This window comes from Pristiophorus japonicus, chromosome 21 (assembly GCF_044704955.1).
Source record: "Pristiophorus japonicus isolate sPriJap1 chromosome 21, sPriJap1.hap1, whole genome shotgun sequence".
NCBI classification, from domain to species: Eukaryota; Metazoa; Chordata; class Chondrichthyes; family Pristiophoridae; genus Pristiophorus; species Pristiophorus japonicus.
This window is the reverse complement of record NC_091997.1, coordinates 16,615,964-16,642,469: the sequence shown is the minus strand read 5'-3', so window position 1 is coordinate 16,642,469 and position 26,506 is coordinate 16,615,964. Positions and strand designations below refer to the sequence as shown.

The window sequence follows — 26,506 nt, the reverse complement described above, 5'->3', positions numbered from 1 at the left end:
CGCCGGCTCTCTGAAAGAGCTATCCATTTCTCTTCTTTCTCATTCTCTTGCCCTTCTTCCTTTTTATTTTAAATTTTTCAAATACTTACCCATTTCTCTTTTAAAAGCTATGACGGATTCTGCTTTCATCGGTGCTTCTGCTAGGACATACCATTCCTAACCACACTCTGCATAAAATAATTTCTCCAAACCCACAGTTTATAGTCTGGTCCTCATAGGAATGGGGAAACCGATGTTAGATCATAAATGTATTGTTACATAAGTTTTGTTCCTAGAATTACAGGAATCCAGGTTAATTTATTATGATACTTATCTTCAATTTTGAGTCTGATGCCCAATATTCTGCCCACGCCAACTCAGCCACCAAAACAGAAGAGTTGTGCTTCTTTATAGCATGGCATTCGATGGGATAAAAGTGCCAACCAGCACTGCGGGGGTGAATAGGATAACAATACAGTATTTGCTCCATGGTGTAATGCAGTGTTAGCAGAACTGCTAAAATTACCCTTGTGGAAAATGGTTTCTCAAAGTGAGTTTATAAAACTGCAAAGTAAATTCAGATCTTTTGCATATGAAAGTAAGAACTCACATTTCATTGACGTTAAATAATACAGACATGTGAGGATTTTCAAGTAGTGTTTGTACAGAATAGGAAGCTGAAAGTTCCCTTGTATATCCTTCCCCTCCAAAGATCTGACTTTGTGAGGATGAAACTCAACACTGCAGGAGGATGAGGCCCAGTCACTAACCGCCAGCCAATCAGCTGCCAGTCCCTGACCACCAGACAGCCGGCCAGCGGACCTTGAGCATGTCCAAGCCACGCCCTAGACATGCCAAGTACCAGCAGGAAATGTTCCATTATTGCTGAACTACAACAATACCTTTAACATAGAAAAATACGTCAAGGCACATTACAGAGATACATTTTTAAAATGGAAAAAGAATATAAAAGAGGACAGCGAAACAGTGGGAAAATTGGAGTAGAGAAGATAATTCCAGTTAAAGAGCAAGTTCAGGCTATGGTGGTAATGTTTACCTTCATCGCTTGGGTGGTTAACAGGCACAACTGATCATTCACTCATTCATTTAGACTCAGTCCATTGTTCTCCTACTTCTCATCTACCCTGCACTGCCCTTCAAAATGTCCAGTGGCTCATGAACAAGGTGCTCACCTTGTTGGATCTATTGACATTCATAGAATCATAGAGTGATACAACACAGAAGGAGGTCATTTGGCCATCGTGCCTGTGCCAAGTCTTTTAAAGAGCTATCCAATTAGTCCCACCCCCCTGCTCTTTCTCCACAGCCTGCAATTTTTCCCTTCAAGTATTTATCCAATTCCCTTGAGAAAGTTTCTATTGAACCTGCTTCCACCGCCCTTTCAGACAGTGCATTCCCGATCACAACAACTCGCTGCGTTAAAACAATGTTCCTCAAGCTGCCTCTGGTTCATCTGACAATCAACTTAAATCTGTGTCCCCGGGTAACCAACACGTCCGCCACTGGAAGCAGTTTCTCCTTATTTACTCGACCAAAACCATTTATTATTTTGAACACCTTCATCAAATCTCCCCTTAACCTTCTCTGCACTAAAGGAGTACAACTCCTGTTTCTTCAGTCTCTCCACATAACTGAAGTCCTTCATCCATGGTCCCATTCTAGCAAATCTCTTCTGCACCGTCTCCAAGACCTTGATATCCTTCCTAAAGTGTGATGCCCAGTATTAAACACAATACTCCAGCTGAGGCCGAGCCAGCATTTTGCAAAGGTTAGCATAACTTCCTTACTTTTGTGCTCTAAGCCTCTATTGATAAAGCCAAGGATTCCATAAGTTTTTTTTAAAAAAAACAGCCTTCTCAACTTGTCCTGCCTTAACATTCTGGGCCTGAACATAAATTGGCTTACTATCAGTGACAGGGCCGACGACCATTTTTTCTTCAGCAGCCTCTGAATCAGTAACCAGCCAGTTCTAAAACAACACCTTCCCAGTCCATCAGTGGATGGGCTCCTGCTTACATAGTGTTAATTCACACAGGTGAGGTAATATTTTGCACTGATGCTATATTCTGTCGAGTTTCATTCTTCTATAAGTGTATTACATTCTTGATACAGTTTGAGTAATTTTTTTTCAGAAACAGAGGTGGTCATTTTCATTTCACTAACAAATAATAATTATACAATATCAGTAATGATACATATTTCATAAATAAAAAGTCATATAATAAGCATAAATATAATGGAAAGGCTGAAAAAGAAGTTGAAGTGCAGGAACATCGAGAAGGACAGGAGGTTGAGAGAGCCCGCCTTCGATGAGACGGAGCTACCTGCCCTGCTGGAGACTATTATGGAGAGATACTCCGAGCTAATGAAGGGTGGTCGTGGAAAGCCCCCTTCAAAGGAGTACAACAGAATATGGGACGAGATCGGGGAGGCTGTGTCCTCCACAAGTACCATGGGTACGCACCGGGGAAAGGTGCCGTAAGAAGTGGAATGACCTGGTGATAGTAGCAAGAGTAAGTAATTATTTTATTTATGCACCCCCCCATGTGCCATGTACCATGTAAATGTAGGATCAGAGTCACACGGATGATGTTATTTATCCCAAGGTTACGGCGATGTATTTGTGCTTTCAGGCAATGACAAGAGGATCAACCCACTGTTTTAATGTGTGTGTGGGGGTGTGTGTGTGAACCTGTGTGTGTGATTTTAAATGGATTGAAGATTTTTACTTTCATTTACTTCACTTTCTGTAGAAGAAGACATCTGCAATAGCAGCAGATCAGCAGCGTACGGGGGGGGGGGGGGAAGACCCACAATGCAAGAACCATTGACAGAGATTGAGATCCGTGCCCTGTTCCCCTGTCCCTGGTCGGGGATAGCAACCGCGTTGGAGCTGACCCACCCACACAGTATAGTCAGTTCAATACAATCCCCGGTCTGTGTTGCAATCCTGTAATGTCATGTAATGTAACTGTAACTGTAATGTTGGCCTCATGTAATGTAATGCAAGTTTATTGCACTGTAATGTTGGGCTCATGTGATGTACTGCCATGCTGGGGGCATGTATCGCAATGCATATGTATATATTTATTGTCTGTCTGCGATATGTAAAGCAGTAGGCAGCAGTGGTGGACATTTAAGTAAGACTGCGCTACGTCACTGTAATCATGTACTCATGTAACCCTGACCCCTCCCCTGGTGCCAAGCACTTTTAAATGTTGTTTTGTACTTCCAGACTCGGAGGATTCAGACCAGACCTCCGCAAAGAGACCAGACGACAGACTCACTGCCTTCACCTCTGGCATCACGTAGCCCTCTCCCGACTTCATCCCTGCCAGAGATGAGGAAGAGGAAGAAGAAGAGCAGCTGATCCTGGAGCCAGTGGAGGTGGGGCTGGAGACGGACAAGGATATAACAGTTCCATCTGGGCCAGCTGGAACATCCTCCACCACCGAGTCTATATTCAGGGAATTCCCCCATTCCTCCTCTGATTCTGTGGGACCAAGCGGTATGCAGCAATGCACCCCCAGTGTTGCAGCACCTTTGCCGCAGCGACAGAGGTTGGTGCAGAAAAGGTCCGTTGCTGCAATATAGATAGGCGCGTAACAGGACATGGTGTGTCTGTCACAGGACAGTGTTGACATAAGTCGAGAGCTGCTCAAGGCCAAGGCTACGATAGCTGGAAACATCGCGGCGCTATCAGAACGACAGTCAGAGGATATGTTGTGTCTGATCACTGCGATGGAGCGAACCGCCGACTCTGTTGATGCTATGCGGCAATCGACGGGATCGGGACATGGCGTCGAATGCCCCCATATCATAGTAGTCAGGTCGACAGCACCCGAGGGTGGGAGCTGCCAGCAGCTTCCAGCCCCGACGCCGTGCCTTTCACATCGCGAGCTTCTCCTGAGGCCCCATTCTTTGCGCCTACAATGTCTCACCCCCAACGACAGCTACAGCACTCAGGGTGCACTGCTGTATGCCGGCTTGGTACCACCACAGGGAGGTCCGGGCTCAGGGGCAGTGGGAAAGGGAAGGGCTGTAGTATGAAAGGGGGTTGAGTCCCAAGGGTGGTGGAATACGCGGTCAAGGTCGAGCACAGTAAAGGATGCTTTGTTGTAGTCAAATGTTCAATTTTAATTTAAAATAGTTGAAGTTTGATTTTTTTTAAGTTTATTTCAAGTTGTTAAATGTGTTAAAGTTGTTACAGTTGTTCAAAGTAAAGTTATATGTTTTACAAAGTTTTAAAATTGTTGTATATTTTTTTACATTTTTATCTAAACGTTTAAATTGAATTTAATGGAAGATGCAATACAATGTGGATAAATGTGAAGTTATCCACTTTGGGGGCAAAAATATGAAGGCAGAATATTATCTGAATGGTGGTAGATTAGGAAAAGGGGAGGTGCAACGAGACCTGAGTGTCATGGTACATCAGTCATTGAAGGGTGGCATGCAGGTACAGCAGGCGGTGAAGAAGGCAAATGGCATGTTGGCCTTCATAGCTAGAGGTTTTGAGTATAGGAGAAGGGAGGTCTTACTGCAGCTGTACAGGGCCTTGGTGAGGCCTCACCTGGAATATTGTGTTCAGTTTTGGTCTCCTAATCTGAGGAAGGACGTTCTTGCTATTGAGGGAGTGCAGCGAAGGTTCACCAGACTGATTCCAGGGATGGCAGGACTGGCATATAAGGAGAGACTGGATCGACTGGGCCTGTATTCACTGGAGTTTAGAAGAATGAGAGGGGTTCTCATAGAAACATATAAAATTCTAACGGGACTGGACATGTTAGCTGCAGGAAGAATATTCCCGATGTTGGGGGGGTCCAGAACCAGGGGTCACAGTCTAAGGATAAGGGGTAAGCCATTTAGGACCGAGATGAGGAGAAACATCTTCACTCAGAGAGTTGTTAATGTGTGGAATTTTCTTCCGCAGAGAGTTGCTGATGCCAGTTCGCTAGATATATTCAAGAGGGAGTTAGATATGGCCCTTACGGCTAAAGGGGTCAAGGGGTATGGAGAGAAAGCAGGAAAGGGGTACTGAGGTGAATGATCAGCCATGATCTTATTGAATGGTGGTGCAGGCTCGAAGGGCCGAATGGCCTACTCCTGCATCTACTTTCTATGTTCTATGTTTCTATGTTAAGCACTCTTGTACAGTGTCAAACTTTTGGAGTAACAGTCATCAGGGTCCCAAAACGCAGCTCTCCACATTCATGCAAAGCTTTCATTTATGAGCTGCTGATGTAACAATTTAGCAGTGCCATACGCTCCGTGTGCCCTCTGCTGTGGTGTTGGGGGAGCGGTGCCATGGGTTCATCTGGAAGCTCCTCCTTATCCTCCTCCCCCTCATTTTCCTCTTCTTCCTCCTCCGTCCCCTGCACTCTCTCCTCAGGTGGTCCCCGCAGTCCCCTGTGGCAATTCCTGTCCCCGCATGATTGCTAAATTATGCAACATGCAGCACACTACTGTGAACTGAGCAACCTGCTCAGGGTGGTATTTCAGCCTGTCTCCTGAGTGGTCCTAGCTTCGAAAGCACTGCTTCATTGCGGACGGTGTGCATACCGCTCAGCCGTATGTCAATGATGAATATTCCGGTGAGCGGTATGTTGGCGGTATGTACCTGTTTTTTGCCGAAACTTGTTTTTTTTGGGCGGTAAGCGGACGGTATGTCGATGAATTTTGGGCCCACAGTGTTTTGCCAGAAAACAATACGCTCTTTTACCGAGTCATAATACTCTTCACATTAGTACAACATTTTATGACTGAACTTAAATAAAAGAAATGTGGCTAAGTATAGTGAAATTTATTCAGAAAATAATCGCAAGTGTGCTAGCATGTTCATGGGTTCTATTAATGTTTCAAAAGAAATCATTGTAACATATTCAATCAACATTGTGGGCACACAAAGGAAGCTCTGGGCCATGCTGTCATTAACAGCAATTTCGAACTGGTGAATCCAATACCTTATTGATCATTTGGAATTCTATTACTTTAAATAGATTCTGGAGAGGTTAGATTTTCTTCCTTACAAAGAGCCTCAGAATGATGCTGATTGCTTTAGTTACTTTAATTGGATATGTTGTTCAGCACTATTCCAAGTCTTGCTGTAAGTAAGCCCCTCTCAGGCAATTATTACACTTTTTAGCCCTTTTGAAGTCCACAGTGTTGAAAGCCCCTTGACACCATAGTGTTTCCAGCTCCATAAAGCCAGCTCCGATTTTGAGTGGTAAGTGCCTGCAAAGTAACATCCGATGCAGGCAAGAACCAGGTTTACATTGTATGGTTTTAATGAAGGAGAGACTGCCCTCAGAAATTATATCTTCAAAACTTCCAGAGATTATCCGTACAACTCTGCATACTCACTGGAGTAGAGTTCCGCTTTGTGCGCAATCAGGAAATTACACCCAAAATGTGCTTGAAATTACGCTGGTTAGTTGCAGTTCAAGTTTCCGATCAAAATCATTTATATAATCACACACTTAAAATCTTCCATAAACCAGTTTAATCAGGCAGCATAATGGAATATAATTGGGGTTTTTTATTCAATAATATTCATTAATGTATTTAAGAATGATAATCTGGTGCTGTTTTATTAATACAGCTGAAAATGAGTTTATCACTAAGAATGTACATTATTGATAAGAGTGTCCAGACCGCCACCAATCAGTGAGTAACTTGATTTAAAATCATTAGAAATTACTTTAAATAAAAACCTATACTGAACCATTTACAACTTTCATTGGTGTACACACGTCAGTTTACATTGGTATACACACATCAGTTTACATTGGTGTACACACGTCAGTTTACATTGGTATACACACATCAGTTTACATTGGTGTACACACGTCAGTTTCTCAATAAAACAAAGTTCTGACAAAAGGTCATGGACCTGAAACAATAACTCTTTCTCCCTCCACAGATGCTGCCTGACCTGCTGAGTATTTCCGATTTCCAGCATCTGCAGTATTTTGCTTTTGTCTCAATAAATTAAATAATTTTTGACATGAAAAAACGTTTAAAACGTCCCAACCAGTGTCCGTGCGCCTAAGAAAACAAATCCAATTTGAAGAGCCTTCTCGAACTAGTGCAATCAGTGGAATCTCGCAATTGAATCTTAAATCAGTGTAAAAGTTTATGGAAAACACAAGAGTGTTTTGCGCTGGCTTGGCCGATTACGCCTGGATTGCGCTGATATTGCTGGCGTAAACAAGTGGAACCTCTACCCCACAAAGGGCTGGATTTTCGTTTTGATTGTGCCTCTGTTAGCGCCCCGGAGGGGTGCTAGTGGGTCTGGAAATGGTTACCGCCCGGGCGGCTATCTTCCAGCGCCTCGCCAGGAAATTTGGTGACGGTTTTGCGGCGGCGGTGAGGGAAAGGAATGACTGCATGAGGTAAATGCGATTGTTTTTTTTTGGTTTTCTTTTTGAGATGTATCTTTATTTGGGGTCAGTAATATATTGGGAATGTTTTCTGTGTTTTGTGTCCTGTTTTTTGCAGGGTGGCCTCTCTTTGGCTGCTCTGAAGCCGGCTCTTTAGCAACGGATTTTCAGTTGCTCACCCAGCCTAGTGTCCTAAAAGAGATGTACACCGCCTCCCTTAGCGCTCCGCTCCACTCTCTGGGCCCAGCTGCTGAATTTTACTGCCCTGCCACCATTAGTGCCCTGAGAAGCCTCCAACCAAAAATGCAGCTATTAGTTTTACCTAGTCTGGTAGTAGAGCATTTGACTGATGAGTACCACACATGAGTACCACCTGAACAACTGCACTTGGAAGACATTCATTGTTTATAATAAAAAACAGATGTCAGGGTTACAATAGATTAAAACGCCCTGAACTGGAAACCAATTACAATCCAGTGATATAATATTATTTGCTTGGGGAAGTGTTTGGCAAACCCTTTGCTTTTGGCTCATACGCACACAACATAAGGTAAATCACACTGAGATCCGTAAATCACACTTGTTGGGAATGATTCCATAAACATCGAAAGGGCACAAAGTCCTTCTTCCTCAAACAAAAGGATGTTTTTCATAAAGAAAATGCATCTTTATAACCAGAGAGGTGTAAATATTTCCCCAACTATAGTAAAGAAAGCCTGTAACACATTATTTACTACAATATTTACTACATATTCACGATAGAATGTTCCTAAACATGTCATTAATATCACTCGGTACTGAAAGCGCCACTATATATATATATTTGGGCATCTTTGTTTCTAAATCTCATTAACCAAACAATATAAAATGAAATGTGCTCAGAATGTACAAATATTTGTATTGGGTTATATTTGGTTCCACCAATGTGTCTGCCCGATTGCTCTCAGTTTTCTTGCTGTCCTGAAAATACCTAGCCGCAAACTTTCAGCCCCCGACTAAAGTGTTTTAGCAACGATATTAGATTCACCTCTTGCAGTTTTAAAAGAAGCCCTTCCTTTTGTAGAAAATGTACGAACTTCCACATTTTGCTCTGCCTATAAACCTGCTGATACTCTCCAAATCAACTTGAACGGAAGAACGACAGCCCTACCTGGGAAGCAGACTTTTTCGGGGCAGGTCCCTGGGAGGACATTCTCGGAGAGCAGGCGGGTGACATTGTGCCACTGGAGGATGTTGACCCTTTGCTGCTGTCTGTGAACCATGAGAAAGGCACAAACTGTGGCACTGCAGACTTGGCAGAGGCCAGAATACTGATTGGGCTTTCAAAAGACTCCCTACAAACAACAGCAAGACAGGAGAGTCAGGACAAGTAGTTTTATCGAAGCATAACCAATAAGTGCACTGAGCCAACCTTGAAAATTGGAAAAAGCTGAACAACAAAAAGACTGACACAGCCCCTAGAAAAGCTGATAGCTGAAAAACAAAGATGAACATCAGCCTCAAGCCAAGAGATGACAAATAATTAGATTGAGAGTGCAGTGGAACAGGGTTCATATAACATAAGCTGCAGGTATAGAAATATAGAAACATGGAAAATAGGTGCAGGAGTAGGCCATTCGGCCCTTCGAGCCTGCACCACCATTCAATATGATCATGGCTGATCATGCAAATACCTGATATTGGGTCCCATTTTGTAGAAATTTGGAACTTTCGCCCCCAAAAAAGTTGTGGATGGAGGGACAATTGGAGCATTCAAGACTGAGACAGATCGATGAAAGGTTAACTCTGTTTCTCTCTGCACAGATACTGCCTGACCTGCTGAGTACTTCCAGCATGTTCTATTTTTATTTCAGATTTCCAGCAGCCACAGGATTTTGCTTTTGCAGATAGATTTTTGTCAGGTAAAGATATCGGAGATACGGAGCAAAGGTGAGGAAAATGGAGTTGAAGTGCAGATCTGCCATGATCTAATTGAATGGCGGAACAGGCCTGAGGGGGCTGAATGGCCTCCTCCTGTTCCTAATGCTACTAAGTCATTGCAGGTAAGAAAAGCTAGAATACAGAAACGCACAGTTTGCAACAGGTGAATTTACTGAGGCCGATGTGTTGCCGAGGGCACAATGTTTCAAAAATAATTTATTCTGGACAGTTTGCAGATACTTTAAATACAAAAACAACAGTAGTTGTGGGAACTTCAACACAACTTGGGGAAATCTAGTTTCAGAATGAAGGGTCGCACATTTAATGAGGGTGAATTTCTTCTGTCAGAGGGTTGTGAATCTTTGGAATTCTCTACCCCAGAGAGCTGTATAGGCTGGGTCATAGAATATATTTAAGGTGGAGATAGACAGATTTTTGAACAATAGGGGAGTGAAGGGTTATGGGGAACAGGCCGGAAAGTGGCGTTGAGGCCACGATCAGATCAGCCATAATCTTATTGAAAGGCCGAGCAGGCTCGAGGGGCCAAATGGCTTACTCCTGCTCCTATTTCTTATGTTCTTTACAGAGTCCAATGCCTTTCATTGGGGATCCTATCCCAGATACATCACATTAATTTGCAAACTGAAACCTCTTAGAACACACCTACAATAATCTCTACAGGTTGTGATTTTGCATTCACAAGACAACGTGATTAATGATCACATCTATCTCTGTCCGGGGACCCCTGAAAATCCATGGGTAGGCGGAGAATGACCTAATTGAGAGTATGCTGACTTCACTTTTCTAAACCATTACATTTTAGTTTAAATTAATTTTAAGAGTGAATCAAAACAAAACCTTAGACCAGAGTTCTGATAAAGGCTCCCACCAAAACATTAACCCTTTCCAACCTCTTTTAGATGATCAATCCGCTGTGCATTTCAAACATTTGCTGTTTTTAATACCTTGAAGCGCGAGGTTAGAAATGACTGCATGCGATAGCCAAGTGTTAGCTTCACACTCTTCTGACCATGACTTTAATGGCGGTATTGACCTATTTAATGTAAACAGCCAATCGGATTGATTCTGAAATCCTCCCATCCTGCCCGCCAACTAGTATGATTGGTTGACAACCACAAATCACAATTTTAAAAAAACGGATTACTTTAGTGAATGCCTGACAAGCTGGCACCATTTAAAACGCCGGTTGGTACATATATGTTTGATAATATCCCTTCCTTCCATTTGTAGATATGCTTTAGAATTGCCTTTATTTCCAATGCATTTTCTTCCCCAATAAGTCCCCTTCATTTTTCTGATGAATTATGCATTTGTATTGCTAATTTTGTTTAACAGTAATCTGTTGCCAGAATGAAATTTCATGCTGTATATCTTTGGTCTCTCCACTTTCCTTTTGCCACACTATGCAATAGAAAAAAAATTGAAAGTTATTCTACACAAGGAAGCAGCGAGTTTAAAGGTTTCATTTACTCTTGGGCATTGGCCTATCAACAGTTATAAAGATCGAGAGTTGCTGCATGGAACTGCAACACTTTAAGACACTGCCAGCTATCTACTACCGTTGCCAGGACATTTCTTGGGGGTTTCTCCCCCCCTCCACCGCCATAATATTGGCACATTCCTCAACTCTACACATAGATGTGGTTTCCACTGAACTTCTGCCAAAGATATGGCAGTGGAAAAACAGTGGCGAGACATTAGAAGGACTTCTCCACAGAGCGTATGAGCGGGGGAGGGAGGGGGAACGTGGCCAGCTCACCTGCTGGTCATTGTGGGTGGGGGGAGGGGTTTCAGTTCCCAAGGGAATTGATGGTGGACTGGATGTTTTTTGTGGTAACACCAAAAATGTCTTTGTTCCTTTTTAGAGCCAGCTTTCAGTAGTCCTTTAAGGCGGGCTTTGGGCGGCAATGGTTGGACGGACCCAATCTTCAGCTGCCAACACCCCTTTTTCAGATGAGAAGCTGGTGGCTGACAGTAGAAAATGACCCAATATGTCTCAGCTGGGAACATTTTGACCAGAAAACTTGTCTACAATGAAGTCAGCCTTCAATCAGAAAAATGACAAAAGATCACTGTCCAGTTAGTGAAATTTGGCAACACTGCAAGCGGGATTTCTCCTCGACCCAGTAACACGTGTTTCTGATCCATTAGCTGAAAGGATTTGATTTGTGATTTCCCTCCAGGGGCCCTTGCTTAGTGACCGAGGAGACAGGTGCCCACAGTTTTCACGGCCGAGGCCATTTGCATAGCCTGGGACACTCCCAGTGCAGACACAGCCCTGGCAAGGTCGAGTGCTGGATTCGGAGAAAGAAGCAACCGCAGGCCTCGCCGAATGGTCGTGGGGCCTTCTGGCTGTCGCTGAACAGCTGAATTTGCCGTGCAGAGTACCCAGGCACAAGCCCCAGCACTGGGTTGCTTCTGGTGCCACTTTGCTGGGTTACACCATGGACGAAGAGCAATGTGAGGTGGGAGGCAGCACACACCTAATCCACGCACAGGCCCAGTTATGTGAATTTCAGGTAGCTTAAGAAGTCCTGGAGAAACTATAATGTGGGGGCGGAGATCTGATAGCAGTGGCTCTCCGTCCCCACTTCCTTTGCGGCTGGTAAGTGCACAAGCAGAAAATCCCCAGCCATTTTGTCAGGAAAATGCTAGTAAAGGACCATTACCCAAAACATTACCTGAATTTTTCTCTTTCTAGATCCTGATGGAGCTGCAGTGTGTTCCCAGCACCTCCTGTTTTGAATTCACAATATCACAGGCAAAATTGCTTACCCATTGTGAAATATACTCTATTTACGATAAATACACAACACAAGGAAAATTTGAATGGCTGGATATTTGTTTTTGCGATTTAAGGGGTGATTCTGTGGTCCCTGTACACTCCCAGCAGGGAAGCCACACTTGTGGGGAGTGTAGGTAGGAAATAGGACCACAACAATGAGGCCTCGATTCTCCATGCTGCCCTCCCTGCTGGTAGCAAGGATGGGATTACCAACGCAACAGGACTGCCCTCGAATTGAAGATTAATCCCCAGGACACTGCTGTGTGCAACGCGGAGAAATATAATAGGGGCAATATTTTTATTCTTTTTTCTTTCAACACTTTTGTTCATGAATTATAAATATAGTAGGGATGGAGAGAAAGGCTGACTGACCGTCAATAATCATCCAATGGGGTGACAAAGAGTCTGTTCACTTTCCAACTGGCGTGGGGAGGCGGGGTGCCGTGAGGATGGACGTGTCAGTTGGCCAATGGTGGGGGCGAGGGGGCGGGGCAGTTCATGTGGCGAAACCTCCTGGAATACATCCAAACCGATTTAGCAACCCTAAGCCTGGATCGTGAATCATCCTTTAAAATCAATACGCCTTTAGCGGTGTGAGAATATATCACAGTTCACCAAATAACAGTTTGATTTTACCTGCTACCGGTAGACATTCTGTTGGCTGCCTTCTCGGCTTTTCTTCCTTTCGTGGATGAGGATCTTCGCAGCTGTACCCTGTAGACGGTGTAGGCAGTTATTATACGACCCAAGTATGGTCATTTGAATTCCTCAAGGTCTGTCTTCTACAAACTGTTAGAATATATCCCATTTGATTGGGTTTGTTTTTCTAATAAGCATAGACTGACGCAGCACACAATGATGTCAATTGGCCCAATGAGCCTGTGCCGGCTCTTTGAACAAGCTCTTCAATTAGTCCCACTCCCTTGCTCTTTCCTCACAGCCCTGTAAAATGTTTCCGTTCAAGTATTTATCCAATCCCTTTTGAATGTTACCATTGAATTTGCTTCCTCCACCCTTTCAGGCATTGCATTCCAGATCATAACAACTTGCTGTATAAAATGTTTCTGCATATCGCCTCTGCTTATTTTACCTTAAATCTTGTGTTCTCTGGTTACCAACTCTTCTGCCATTGGAAACAGTTTGTCCTTATTTACTCTATTAAAAACGTTCAAGATTTTGAACACCTCAATCAAATCTTCACTTAACCCTCTCTGCTCTAAAGAGGACAACTACAGCTTCTCCAGTCTCTCCACATAAGAAGTCCCTCATCCCTGGTGCCATTCTAGTAAATAAAAACAGAAAATGCTGGAAATACTCAGCAGGTCAGGCAGCATCTGTGGAGAGATAAACAGGGTTAACGTTTCAGGTCGACGACCGGGGAAAAGATTTTAAGCAAGTGCAGAGGTAGGGAAAGGGGGAGTGGAGGAAAGAACAAAAGGAAAGGCCTGTGATAGGGTGGATGGCAGGAGTGATTAAATGACAAAAGGTATGATAGTACAAAGCAAAAGGAAGTGGTAATGGGAAAAGTAAAGAAAGATGAGTCTAAAAGAGGTGTAAATGGGAATGGTAGAATCATCAACAGATGCCACGTGGAAAAATTCGGGCAGAGGTTATGGTCTGAAATTGTTGAACTCGATGTTGAGTCCAGAAGTCCTAATCGAAAGATGAGGTGTTGTTCCTCGAGCTTACACTGAGCTTCATTGGAACAGTGTAAGAAGCCGAGGACAGAGAGGTCAGAATGGGAGTGGAATGTAAAATTAAAGTGGCAGGCTACCAGAAGCTTGGAGTCACGTTTATGGACTGAACAGAGGTGTTCCACAAAGCGGTCACCCAATCTGTGTTTGGGCTCCCCAGTGTAGAGGAGACCGCATCGTGAGCAGCGAATACAGTATACTACATTGCAAGAAGTACAAGTAAATCGCTGTTTCACCTGGAAGGAGTGTTTGGGGCCCTGGATGGTGGGAAGGGAGGAGGTAAAAGGGCAGGTGTTGCATCACTTGCACTTGCACGGGAAGGTGACGTGGGAGGAGAAGGGGATGTTGGGGGTGATTGAGGAGTGGACCAGGGTGTCGTGGAGGGTGCTGTCCCTTCAGAGTGCTGAAAGGAAAGCGAAGGGGAAGATGCGTTTTGTGGTAGGATCACACTGGAGGTGACGGAAATGGCAGAGGATGATCTAGTTAATGTGAAGTCTGATGGGGTGAAAGGTGAGGACAGGGGGAACCCTGTCGTGGTTCCGAGAGGGAAGCGAAGGGGTGAGAGCAGAAGTGCAGGAAATGGAATGGACACGGTCAAGGGCCATGTCAACCATGGTAGAGGGGAATCCTCGGTTGAGGAAAAAGGAAGATATATCAGAAGCACTAGTATGAAAGGTGGTATTGTCAGAACAGATGCGACGGAGACGGGGAAACTGGGAGAATGGAATAGAGTCCTTACAGTAAGTGGGGTGGGAGGAAGTATAATCCAGGTAGCTGGTTTATTTGGATTTTTGTCGATAGCCTATCCCCAGAAATGGAGACAGAGAAGTCAAAGAAGGGAAGGGCAGAGTTGGAGATGGACCATGTAAAGGTAAGGGAAGGGTGCAAATTGGAAGCAAAGTGAATAAAATGTTCTAGTTCAGGGCGAGAACAGGAAACAGCACGATACAGTCATCAATGTTGTAATTGAGCTCCCTGAGTGGAGTACTGCTCCACCTAGTGGACTATTGTGGTGATGCAACTGCTGGTGTACAGACAATAAAAGGATAATTTGACAAGATCACATGACAAGTTCCTGTAGCGCCATCTTGCATTGTGTGTTTGTTAATGATGTCATAAATAATATATTACATTGGCGACATAGGATAGGATTCCCTAGCTGAGATTTTTGTTGGTGGATGTTACTACCAAATATCAGAGAGATTTTGAGAGGTCCTTTGCTTTGCAGCACAGCTAAAAATCTAAGGTAAATTACAAGCACACTTGGCTGAACTGAAGAGTCCAGATGTCCGCGTCTATGGTTATAATAGGGCGCTTGGGTGAGTTCTATCGCGATCGAGAGACTTTCGGAGCCCAATGATGAAAACCGTAACGGGATGGTTTTAGAAAGAAAATGCGCTGTTTTCTTGAATGAAGCTGGCCCCGAGGTGCAAGAAACCCTGAAAAATTTGCTTGTTCCTGTCAAGCCAAAGGACCCGTCACTGACAGAAATTCCAGCACTACAGCTCTGAGCTCGTGGAAATTGCTGAAAGTTATCATTTTGGAATACAAGATTAATTACATGATGAGAGTATCAGTGGGTACAATGTAGCGTTAAAGAAGCTATCCATTCTTTGTCATTTTGGAAACTTTCAGGACCGAGCTTTGCATGACCGCTTTGATTGTGGGATGAAAAGTGAAGCAATTAGAAGAAAATTGTTGACAACCCCTATTATGTATGCATGCCTACAATGTTATGGTGTACTGTAACACTGAATGTATCTTCACCCTGTATACACCTTACCTGTACACCAGAGGGTGCTGCTGCTGGAGACCTAAGGGTCACCTGCACACTGCTTTAAGTACCATACCCCTGCCTCATGGAGTCATTAACAGAGTGCCTACACATCCAATAACTGGCGACGAGGTCACGAACTACACGCACATGTCGAATCTCAACAACTTCCAACAATTCACCGATGGGGAAGATTGGGACGCCTTCGTGGAAAGGTTAGAACACTTCTTCATAGCCAACGACCTGAATGGGAACACACCAGCCACAATGGCGAACAAGTGCAGGGCTATCCTGCTTAGTAGTTGTAGTCCCACTATCTATGGCCTTGTCAGGGACTTGCTAGCCCCAGCGAAGGCAATAACCAAGAGCTATGGGGAACTCGTAACCTTAATACAAGAGCAACTAAAACCCAAAGAAAGCATCCTCACAGCCAGGCACCAGTTTTACAATCACCGGCGACCCGAAGGTCAAGAAATTGCTAAGTATGCTGCTGATTTAAGAAGATTCGCTGCACCGTGTGATTTTGGCGACCACCTTACTGAAGCACTAAGGGACATATTTGTTATCGGAATCAGCCTCCTCCGCAAACTGCTCTCTGCAGACATCACAGTCACCCTGCAGACGGCAATGAAAGTGAGCCAGGCCTACATGATTTCGGTCGGCGACTCCAAGCGAATGATGACCCACACCCAGGACTCTAAACTAATGAGCGCAGTGAACCGAATGGCGACTTCTAAAGGCAGAAATGCTGCCCCGAATCCCGCGACCCTGAATCCGCCACATGGGGCCAACCGGGTAGCCCACCAGTGCCGCTACAAAGACTATACCTGCAAAGGCTGCAACGCAAAAGGTCACCTTCAGAGAATGTGCAGAAAAAGCTTTACTCACCGTGTTGCTGAAGAGTTAGCTGATCACCGGGGCTCTGACACAGATGAAGACGAAGCTGCTCAACCCCCGAAAGAAGAGTATGGAATTTATACCTGCTCCACCAAGAGTTCCCCGTGGAAGATGGAAGTAGATATCAATAGAGTTCCAGTTTCGATGGAGATCGACGATGGGGCGAGCCAGTCTTTGTTGATGAGACAGATGACCTTTGAAAAACTTTGGATCAATCCCACCAAATGACCAAAACTGTTTCCTGTCCAGGCGAAGCTGCTCACCTACACCAAAGACAAAATCCCAGTCGTTGGCAGCGTGGATGTCCAGGTCTCCCAGGGCGGTGTGATGAACAAACTCCCCCTGTGGATCGTTGCCGGCGATGGTCCAACGCTGCTGGGAAGAAGTTGGATGAAGCAGGTCCAAGTCGGTCGAAGCAATGACAACCTCCGGGCTCCAGCAATCGACATCCCACGCAGCCCCGAACCTGGATCCATCGCTGCACCTAGAGATCCCACCGTCCAGCTCGACTGCGCGGCGACGACTGCACAAACCGAACGTCCAGACCTCACCTTCCGGGCTGTGGCAGGACTCCAAGGAAAGAAGATCGTCGAAAAAAGTGGATTCCCGACGTCTGTGGCTGAACCTGAGGAGGAAACGATCACCACAGCCTACCTGGAGGAGAGCGAGAAGAGGCAAAGAACCTAAAATCAAAATGGTCGCGACCAGACCAGGGGGGGCAGTGTTGGAGGAGCGACACGTGGTACCGAGCGGCGAACCGGATTGGAAGGGCCCCTTAAAGGAGACTGGCAATCCAAAGGAATTAAATGGGCAGTTTCACTCTAACGATGACAAGGACTTTAAAGTTAAAAGTGCAGTTTGCGAATGCAGGTATGCTAATGTAACATTGAATTGTGATGCCGGAGTAACTGATGAAAAAAATGTAATGAATACTTGTGTAAGTGATGTTAAGAATAAGTTTGCAATGTTAAATGATGATGATAGAAATTTGAAAATGACAAATGTAACTATGTATGGAGACACCGAGATACAAGAAAATGATGTAAATGTTGTTAGTGACAATGTAAAGAGAGATAACAGTGTGGATTTGACTATGTATGATCGGAGCCAATGTGTCATGTATGCAGGAAGTAGACTGTTAAAGGACACCGGGTTCTACAGGTACAATGTAAATGCCGGAGGAATCCCCCCATGGGAGACCCCCAGGTCCAGCGGGCTACCTGACCATGTAGCCTGGACTTTTGGGACAAATGTGATGCCCCAGGAAGAGCTCACACACATCAAGTGGGAGCAGACCCACTGCAGGGACAGCGGTCAATGGGTAGCACAGCTGCCACCACCACTGGCAACCTATCCCAGACTGATCCTACACCCCCTGGCCACCAGGGCCAACACCAGGAGCGAGAGGCCAGTACCCTCCAGCTTTCCTGGCGGACCCTGGGATGACCAGACTTTCATCACCAATGGAGGACAAGGAGCAGACACAGTCCTGTGGCCCTGCTCACCACCACAAACCACACACTTACCCACTCTACAGTGTACGTACCCTACCCACTGCACTGGCTCCCCCACTGAGGGATCCTACAACAGTGACACCCACATGGTCTGTGTGTGAGGCGGGGGAGGAATGTATGAGGCCAACCTTAAGCACAGAGATCACTCCTGGCACCCACACAACCCTCACCACAATGTCCCACAGCCCACTACTGATCATCTCCCCAGGTCATGGCAATAAGGACTTGAAAAATGCTTAGGGGGGAGTGTTGTTATGTATGCATGCCTACAATGTTATGATGTACTGTAACACTGAATGTACCTTCACCCTGTATGCACCTTAACTGTACACCAGAGGGTGCTGCTGCTGGAGATCTAAGGGTCACCTGCACACTGCAGTAACCCAGTATAAAAGGGAGCTCTTGGTGTACTCACTCTAGGAGCTGCAATAAAGGACCACAGTCTTCACAGTTTAAGTACCTTACCCCTGCCTCGTGGAGTCATTAACAGAGTGCCTATACATAAAATAACCCCCAAATTGACTTTTGATTTAACTTGTCAGACACATATGTCGATGAGAATGTTGTGCTCTTTCCAGTCATCAGACAACCGAGGTGAATCGCCTGCAGGTTAAAAATAAAAGGCAATTTGGTCCCAAGGCCTCAGCAGCTGGCCAAGGTAACAGTAAATTAAAGTCGTGCTATCGGTGCCTGGGACAACACATTGCTCAAAGCTGTACATATGTGAAGGCAGAGTGTTTCTTCTGCAAGAAAACAGGGTATCTTGCAAAGGCATGCCAACTGAAGGGTCAACCAACTTTCAATGCTTGAAGCAGAAATCACCAAAGACTACATAGCATTGAAGAGAAGCAACAGGACGAGAAGGTTCTGGAAATACGCGTCATCAGGAGCACAAGGGTACCTAACAATGATTCATGGAGTATCGTCATCCAAGTAAACATTGCAGGAACTAGTATACCCATGTAAATCAACACTGGTGCATCCGTGAGCGTAGTACCGGAATAGCTCTATCTCGACAAGTTGAGTGATTTTCCGATGGCGAAATCGAAGATAGAGCTTCGAGGTTACTCAGGAGAGCAAATTCCTGTTGTAGGATGTATCATCGTAGGGTGAAATACAAAGATCAGTTTCAGAGTGGCAGGAGGTAAGCCTGCCTCAAGAGGTAGAAATTGGTTGGGATCACTGAAGCAGGATTGGAATTAGATTTTTTGTATTGAAATGAGATTTGCATCAAAGGATGATGTCATCAAACAGTATCCGAAGGTGTTCTGTGAAACAGGCAGTCTGATCGAAGGTTTCTCAAGGTGAGTGTCAGGGTACAAAAGGAGGCTAGACCAGTTTACTGCAAGCCACGTCCCATACCATAGAGTTCCCCTAGTGGACTACTGTGGTAATTCAACTGTTGATATAAATACAATAAAAGGATCATGTGACAAGGTCACATGACAAGTTCCTGCCGAGCCATCTTGTATAGTGTGTTTGTTAGTGATGTCATAAAGAATATATCACAAATGTTTTGGAAAAAGTGGTGATGGAGGGTCCCTGAGTAGAACTGGAAGAAAGAATGTTCCACATATCCCACGAAAAGGCTGGCATAGTTAAGACCCATGTGGGTTCCAATTGCATACCTTTAATTTGAAGGAAATGAGTGGAGTTAAAGGAAAAGTTGTTCAATGTGAGAACAAGTTCAGCCAGGTGGAGGAGGGAGGTGTAGAGGGATTTGACGTCCATAGTGAAAAGGAGACAGTTAGAGCCAGAAAACTGGAAACTGTTAAAGTGGTGGAAGGCGTTGGAAGAGTCGTGGAGGTAAGTGGGAAAAGACTGGACAAGGGGAAAAAAGCAGAGTCAAGATAGCAAGAAATAAGTTCCGTGGGGCAAGAATAGGCTGTAACATACTCTAAAACTCTATTCATAAAGCCAAGAATCCCCAAAACATTTTAAAAACCATTTTCATTATCTATTTAAAATCTATGAAACTAACTTGTTTCTATCTAAATCTAGCTAATGTTTCTGTATTCTAATCTCAGGTATTCAGAATCACTGCCAGGGACTTTTTGTTACGTGATGATGTTAATTAGAGACATCTTTAAATTGTTGGACTTTCATGGTAACCTGATCCAGATTCTCCCCTTGCACTGTCTATACTTCTATCGTTGATTTTTTTGCTGTACTTCTGGTCTGTAGCTTTTCCCTGTCCTGCTCATTCAGCTTCACCAGAGCTGTGCTTTATTTATTTTCAACACTCATTTACTCTGGTCGAAGGTCAAGACTTTTTTGATTTTGGGCGAGGTAAAAAAAATTCCTGTTCTACCACATGTTTCAGTGCCGCAGTAACGATCCTTCAACACTATTGAGGCAGCTAATGAGCCACTTAACAAGTATAAATGTTAAAGGCTCTTCAATCTAGATAAGGGGGGCAAAATTGCCCTTTTTTATAGCCCCATTAGCACCTCCGGGGAGGGGCGTTGTAGCGCACTGTAACATCCGCGTAGCGAATGCCTCAGCACCGCGTCACTGCCCCGTAGGGGATCCTCAAAGGAAGCAGAGCACTGGAGACAGCGCTCCGCTTCCTTTGGGGATGAGAGGCCTAATTCCGTGTCGGAGGAGGGACATCTGGGCTGGGCGATAAAAGTCCAATCAGAGCGAGGGGCAATTTCACCCCCAAGGAGTACACAATTGAAATAGAAAATGGCTGACCATCAGTTGCAATTTCCTCACAAGATACTACACATTCTTAGACTTGCAGGGGCATTCCTAATATTCCTGCTCAAGACTGAAGTATCGCACGGATGAAATTTGTCGTGGTTGCCGCATAAAACCAGTGAAAGCGAATCTGCAGCCTGTTTCATGCACCGTCGGAGTATCTTTACAAATTTCACTCCCATTCATTTTTGCCACCGGTAGCATTTTCTATCTGGCAGCCTGATCAAACTATGTTTACCTATCGTATTATTTTTGGAATTTTAATTTGTCAAGTTGCTTAACTTATTTTCAAGCAGAAATAAAAATGTGATATATGACCAGTGACAAGAATATTGGTTTCAGATTTTTTTTTTTTTTAAAACATCAAACTATTAAAATCTGATCCAATACCCTTTAAAAATTCTCAGATGCTGTTGAATGAATTATTTTTGCTGGGGACTTTATTACACGTGTGGCTGAATGCCCCACATTAATTTTACACACATTCGCTGACTCTCTGATATACACTGCTTACATGGATCTTATTTATTTTACAAGCAACAACAACTTGTATTTATATAGTGCCTTTAATGTAGTAAGATGTCCCAAGGCACTTCACAGGAATATTATAAGACTAAATATTATTTTTGAAGCCACGTTACTTAAGGAGAAATTAGGGCAGATGACCAAAAGCTTGGTCAAAGAGGTAGCTTTTAAGGAGCGTCTTAAAGGAGGAAAGAGAGGTAGAGAGATTTAGGGAGGGAGTTCCCGAGCTTAGGGCCGAGGCAACAGAAGGCACGGCCACCAATGGTTGAACGTTTATAATTGGGGATGCTCAAGAAGGCAGAATTAGAGGAGCACAGATATCTCGGGGGCTTGTGGGGCTGGAGGAGATTACAGAGATAGGGATGAGCGAGGCCATGGATTTGAAAACAAGGATGGCAATTTTGAAATCGAGGGGTTGCTTAACCGGGAGCCAATGTAGGTCAGCGAGCACAAGGGTGATGGCTTTACGTGACTTGGTGTGATTTAGGGCACGGGCAGCCGAATACTGGATGACCTCAAGTTGGAGGCCAGCCAAGCCTGTATTAATATGGAAACAAAATGACCTTCAGTTTTGCATCCGTGGCTGCTAACTACGATCGGCACAATAGTTGGTGAAAAGAAGCCTCCAGCATCAGAGCTTGAATCACATGCTACTCTTGACTTTAATAATCTACCATCCAGATCAGAATGATTTATTTGTGCTGAGATCACAGTATTGCAGTGGCAATTCTAAAAGTCAGTGTGTTGCAGCTCATATATGGGATTTAGTTTCTAACATTATCTGAAGGTTATGGCCACTTCAGAAAATTTAGATTTTTGACATTTTATTTGATGAAGTTTCCATTTTCTATATATATGTAAATATTTTCTGATTTGTGCACTACTTCATATGAGAGAACAGACCTAACTGAACTGCAACTATACTATGAACGTTCTGTCAACCTGCCATTAGCAAATTTGCATATTTACTTCTTGACTCTTGTTTTAAGTTGTTTCTCGGTATACTTTCTTTGAGCCTGGAAATTACTGTTGGCAATATTAGATGAACACTTATCCCAAGGATTACCCCATTTATTTTCAACTGGTTAACACTTCTGTTAAACTCGGGGACAAATGATAGTCATATTTTTAGGTCTTTTCTAACCTTCATTCACTCTCGTGGGTGAGTCCCAGCTTTCCATACCTTCAAGACAGTCAATCCTTGTTTTGATATCTAGGTAAACTGATGGAAACAGACACAGGACAGCAAAGTGCAAGCCCTATCTGCTAATTGCTTTTCACTATTGGACTTATTCCTCCACAAGCTTTCACTCCATTTTTTGAAAGCCGAGCCTCACATGACATCTCTTTTTAAATTGAAAGGATCAACTACATTTATTTTACAAAAAGATGAACAAGCACATAAGAAATAGTCATACAACGTGGTTGTAATATTTACAATAGACCTCCTTCGACCTAACTCAAGTAGGTAAAGTAATGAAGCGATTGCAACTCGAAAAATCGAGCTATTACTCAGAAAAGTAACTTTTAAATAATGCAGTAAATCAAAAGCAGAATACTACAGATGCTGGAAAACTAAAATAAAAACAGGAAATGCGGCAAACACTCAGCAGAGTGGACAGCATCCGTGCAGAGAGAATCAGAGTTAATTTGGGGGTGATTTTAACCTTACTCGCTCAGCAGAAACCTGGCGGGTGGGCACTTAAAATCACTCTGGCTTTTACCTGTCTGAAAGACGCCATGATCGCAACTTCTGCAATTTTAACCTGCTCTCCTGAGCAGGCAGCAAGGACGCATGCCCGGAGCCAACAGGGTCCTTCTTTACATATGCATGTTGCGGCCCGATGACATCGTTGAGACCTGACTGTAATTTTAACTCAGGCCTGAGCCGGCAATCCACCTGGAGTTAAAATCGCGGCAGGTCGATGACCTTTCATCAGAACTGACCTTCGACCTGAAGCATTACCTGCGTTTCTCTCGCCACATCTGCTGTCTGACCGACTGAGTGTTTCCAGCATTTTCTGTTTAAATAATAGCGTTCCTTTTCCCTGAATTTGTAATTACTGCGGGAAGTCCAATTGTTACGGTTTCCTGGAAATAGCATTTCTCTCTCTTTCAGGAGTTTCCAACAGATTCAATGATTTGAATGGAACAGTCCCTTTTCATATCCTGGGGAAAAGTTACTGGAACTTTATTGATTTGAATGGAACAGTCCTTTTCAAATCCTGGGGAATAGTTACTAGAACTTTATTGATTTGAATGGAACAGTCCTTTTCATATCCTGGGGAAAAGTTACTGGAACTTTATTGATTTGAATGGAACAGTCCTTTTCAAATCCTGGGGAATAGTTACTAGAACTTTATTGATTTGAATGGAACAGTCCTTTTCATATCCTGGGGAAAAGTTACTGGAACTTTATTGATTTGAATGGAACAGTCCTTTTCATATCCTGGGGAACTTTATTGATTTTGGAGATCTCATTGTTCAGGTTACAAACAGATGTGCACGCTGAACCAATTGCACAGCATTGTTTAAGTTTCAATTATGTCTCTCCTTCATTGATGAAACTGGCAACATTGTATCAAAATAAGAGGGTTTTAATCTGGAGCAGGTTTGGGGAAAAACGCATTTGCTGTCTTTATTTTCATGCCCAGGGTAGTTTAATTCCTAGGCTTAAAATATAAATGACACCATTCCACTTCCTGCCCAGGAAAGAGTGACTGTCGTCCGGTGAAGATCAGGCGATCAAGTGTCACCCGACAGCTTCCAGGTAAGTGGCGAGGAGGAGGGGGTTTTCAGGAGAGTCTCATTGGAGGGCAGGGAACAGCACCAACCCCTGTGCATGGCCTTCTTCGACCTCACAAAAGCCTCCAACACTGTCAACTGTGAGGGATTATGGAGCGTCCTCCTCAGATTCGGCTGCTCTCAAAAGATTGTCACCATCCTCCGCCTGCTCCACGATGACATGCAAGCCTTGATCCTGACCAACGGATCCACCACAGACCCATTCCATGTTGGGACCGGGGTCAAGCAGGGCTGCATCCGCGCACCAACCCACTTCTCGATCTCCCTTGCTGCAATGCTCCATCTCACCCTCAGCAAGCTCCCTGCTGGAGTGGAGCTAAATTACAGGAAAACGGGAATCTGTTCAACCTCTGCCACCTCCAGGCCAGATCCAAGGTCGTCCTTTCCTCCGTCATCGAAATACAGTACGCAGACGATGCCTGCGCCTGCGCACACTCGGAGGCCGAACTCCAAGCCATCGTCAACACCTTCACCGAGGCATACGAAAGCATGGGCCTTACACTGAACATCCGTAAGACAAAGGTCCTCTACCAACCTGCCCCCGCCACACAGCACAGCCCCCGGGTTATCAAAATCCACGACAAGGCCTTGGACAACGTGCACCATTTTGCATACCTCGGGATCTACTGTCAACAAGGGCAGACATTGACGACGAGGTCCAACACTGCTTTCAGTGTGCCAGTGCAGCCTTCGGTCGCCTGAGGAAGAGAATGTTTGAAGACCAGGACCTCAAACCCGGCACCAAGCTCATGGTCTACAATGCAGTTGTGATACCCACCCGCCTATATAGCTCAGAGACATGAACTATGTACAACAGGCACCTCAAAACACTGGAGAAGTACCACCAATGCTGCCTCCGCAAGATCCTGCAAATCCATTGGCAGGACAGGCGCACCAACGTCAGTGTCCTCGCTCAGGCCAATATCCCCAGCATCGAAGCACTGACCACGCTCGCTCAGCTCTGCTGAACGGACCACACTGCCCGCATGCCTGGCACGAGACTCCGGCATGGCAAGCGAGCCCCAGCTGGGCAGAGGAAACGCTTCAAGGACAACCTCAAAGCTTCCTTGAAGAAATGTAACATTCCCACCGACACCTGGGAAACCCTGGCCTAAGACCGCCCAAAGGGGAGGAAAAGCATCCGGGAAGGCGCTGAACACCTCGAGTCTCTTCGCCGAGAGCAAGCTGAAGGCGAAACGTCGACAGCGGAAGGAGCGCGCGGCAACCCAGGCTCCCCACCCACCCTTTCCTTCAACCACCTTTTGCCCCACCTGTGACAGAGACTGTAGGTCCCGCATTTGACCTCTTCAGCCACCTGAGAACTCATTTCTAGTGTGGAAGCAAGTCACCCACAACTTCGAGGGACTGCCTATGATGATGGTGGTTTTCCCGCTCAGAAACCATTGGGTTCCTATTGACAATGGGGGTAAAATTGCGGTCGGAAGCTTCCTTCATACGAATGCATCCAACCTGAAAAAAATGTACGAAACTACCTGTTGGTCCTGAAGAAACGCACGATTCTGGTCAGAGGCCTTCATTCACTGCGCAGCATCTATCTTTCATGTACAGACGACTATTTTGCAATCACGTGAGCCTGGACCACCAATCAATAGGCAGTATTCTCAATGATAATAATTGGAACTTCGTTTGTATGAGTTCCCATTGCAGGTACTATCAATGGGAATAATTCCTAAAACATTGAAACACAGCATAATAAATAAAAAAACACCTCACATATTTTAAATTAATTGAAATTAAATGTAATTAAATGTTTTAGAAAAAAATATATTTTTTAGAATTTTTTTTTCTTACCTTCATGGACAGGGTTCTTAACATAAAAGTGAGTGATTAAATTTAATTTTTCTATGTTTTAAAAGTGTTACGCTGGTAAAAGTAAGCTATGTGCCTGCTTTTACGAGGTGTAAAAGTTTGAAGGACATTTGCTGGGCAAGAGTTGGGCAAATAGCCCAATCTCTCCTGTGCGTATCTTCTTCCTGCAGGGATGCACAGGGTCTGTCATGAGAAATCTCGTGTCGAGAACCGGCTTTTGCGGGGCCTCGCTGGGTGTGTGCTCACTTCGTACGGACCCGGCAAGGTCGCAATTTTCGGCCCAATATGGGTGCTCATAACTGTTCCCTTTCATTTTGTTTTGGGCCGCATGGCCCCTTTAACCGGCATTCAAAATTTCACGCGGGGGGGGGGGGGGTTTGTCCCTTTAAAAGCCAGTGAGCCGGCAGTGTGAGAGCTGCAGAATCCTGCCCAGTGGCACAGCTTAAGGGGAACATTGGTCCTCGCACCCACCTCATGAAGCAGCACCTGCACATCTCAATGCCATCTCAATCCCACAGAGTAAGTTTCCTGCCTTCACATTTACTCCAACTAGCCACTGTTTCTGTTAAACCTCAACTGCTTTTGGAAAGACTCACATACAGGGTTAAAGTATTTACAACCTTTTGAAAGGCCAACATGATCACTTACCTTTAGGT

General features: G+C 44.6%; 1 protein-coding gene across 1 annotated transcript in view; it reads right to left on the bottom strand.

Moving 5' to 3' along the window:
- samd14 (sterile alpha motif domain containing 14) overlaps positions 1 to 26,506 on the bottom strand; it is a 236,483-nt gene that overhangs the window by 58,002 nt on the left and 151,975 nt on the right. The window contains exons 6-7 of the mRNA XM_070864441.1: positions 12,745 to 12,822; positions 8,533 to 8,716 (exon numbers count right to left, since the gene is read on the bottom strand). Coding sequence (XP_070720542.1) covers positions 8,533 to 8,716; positions 12,745 to 12,822 — 262 coding nt within the window. The remainder of the gene's footprint in view (positions 1 to 8,532; positions 8,717 to 12,744; positions 12,823 to 26,506) is intronic.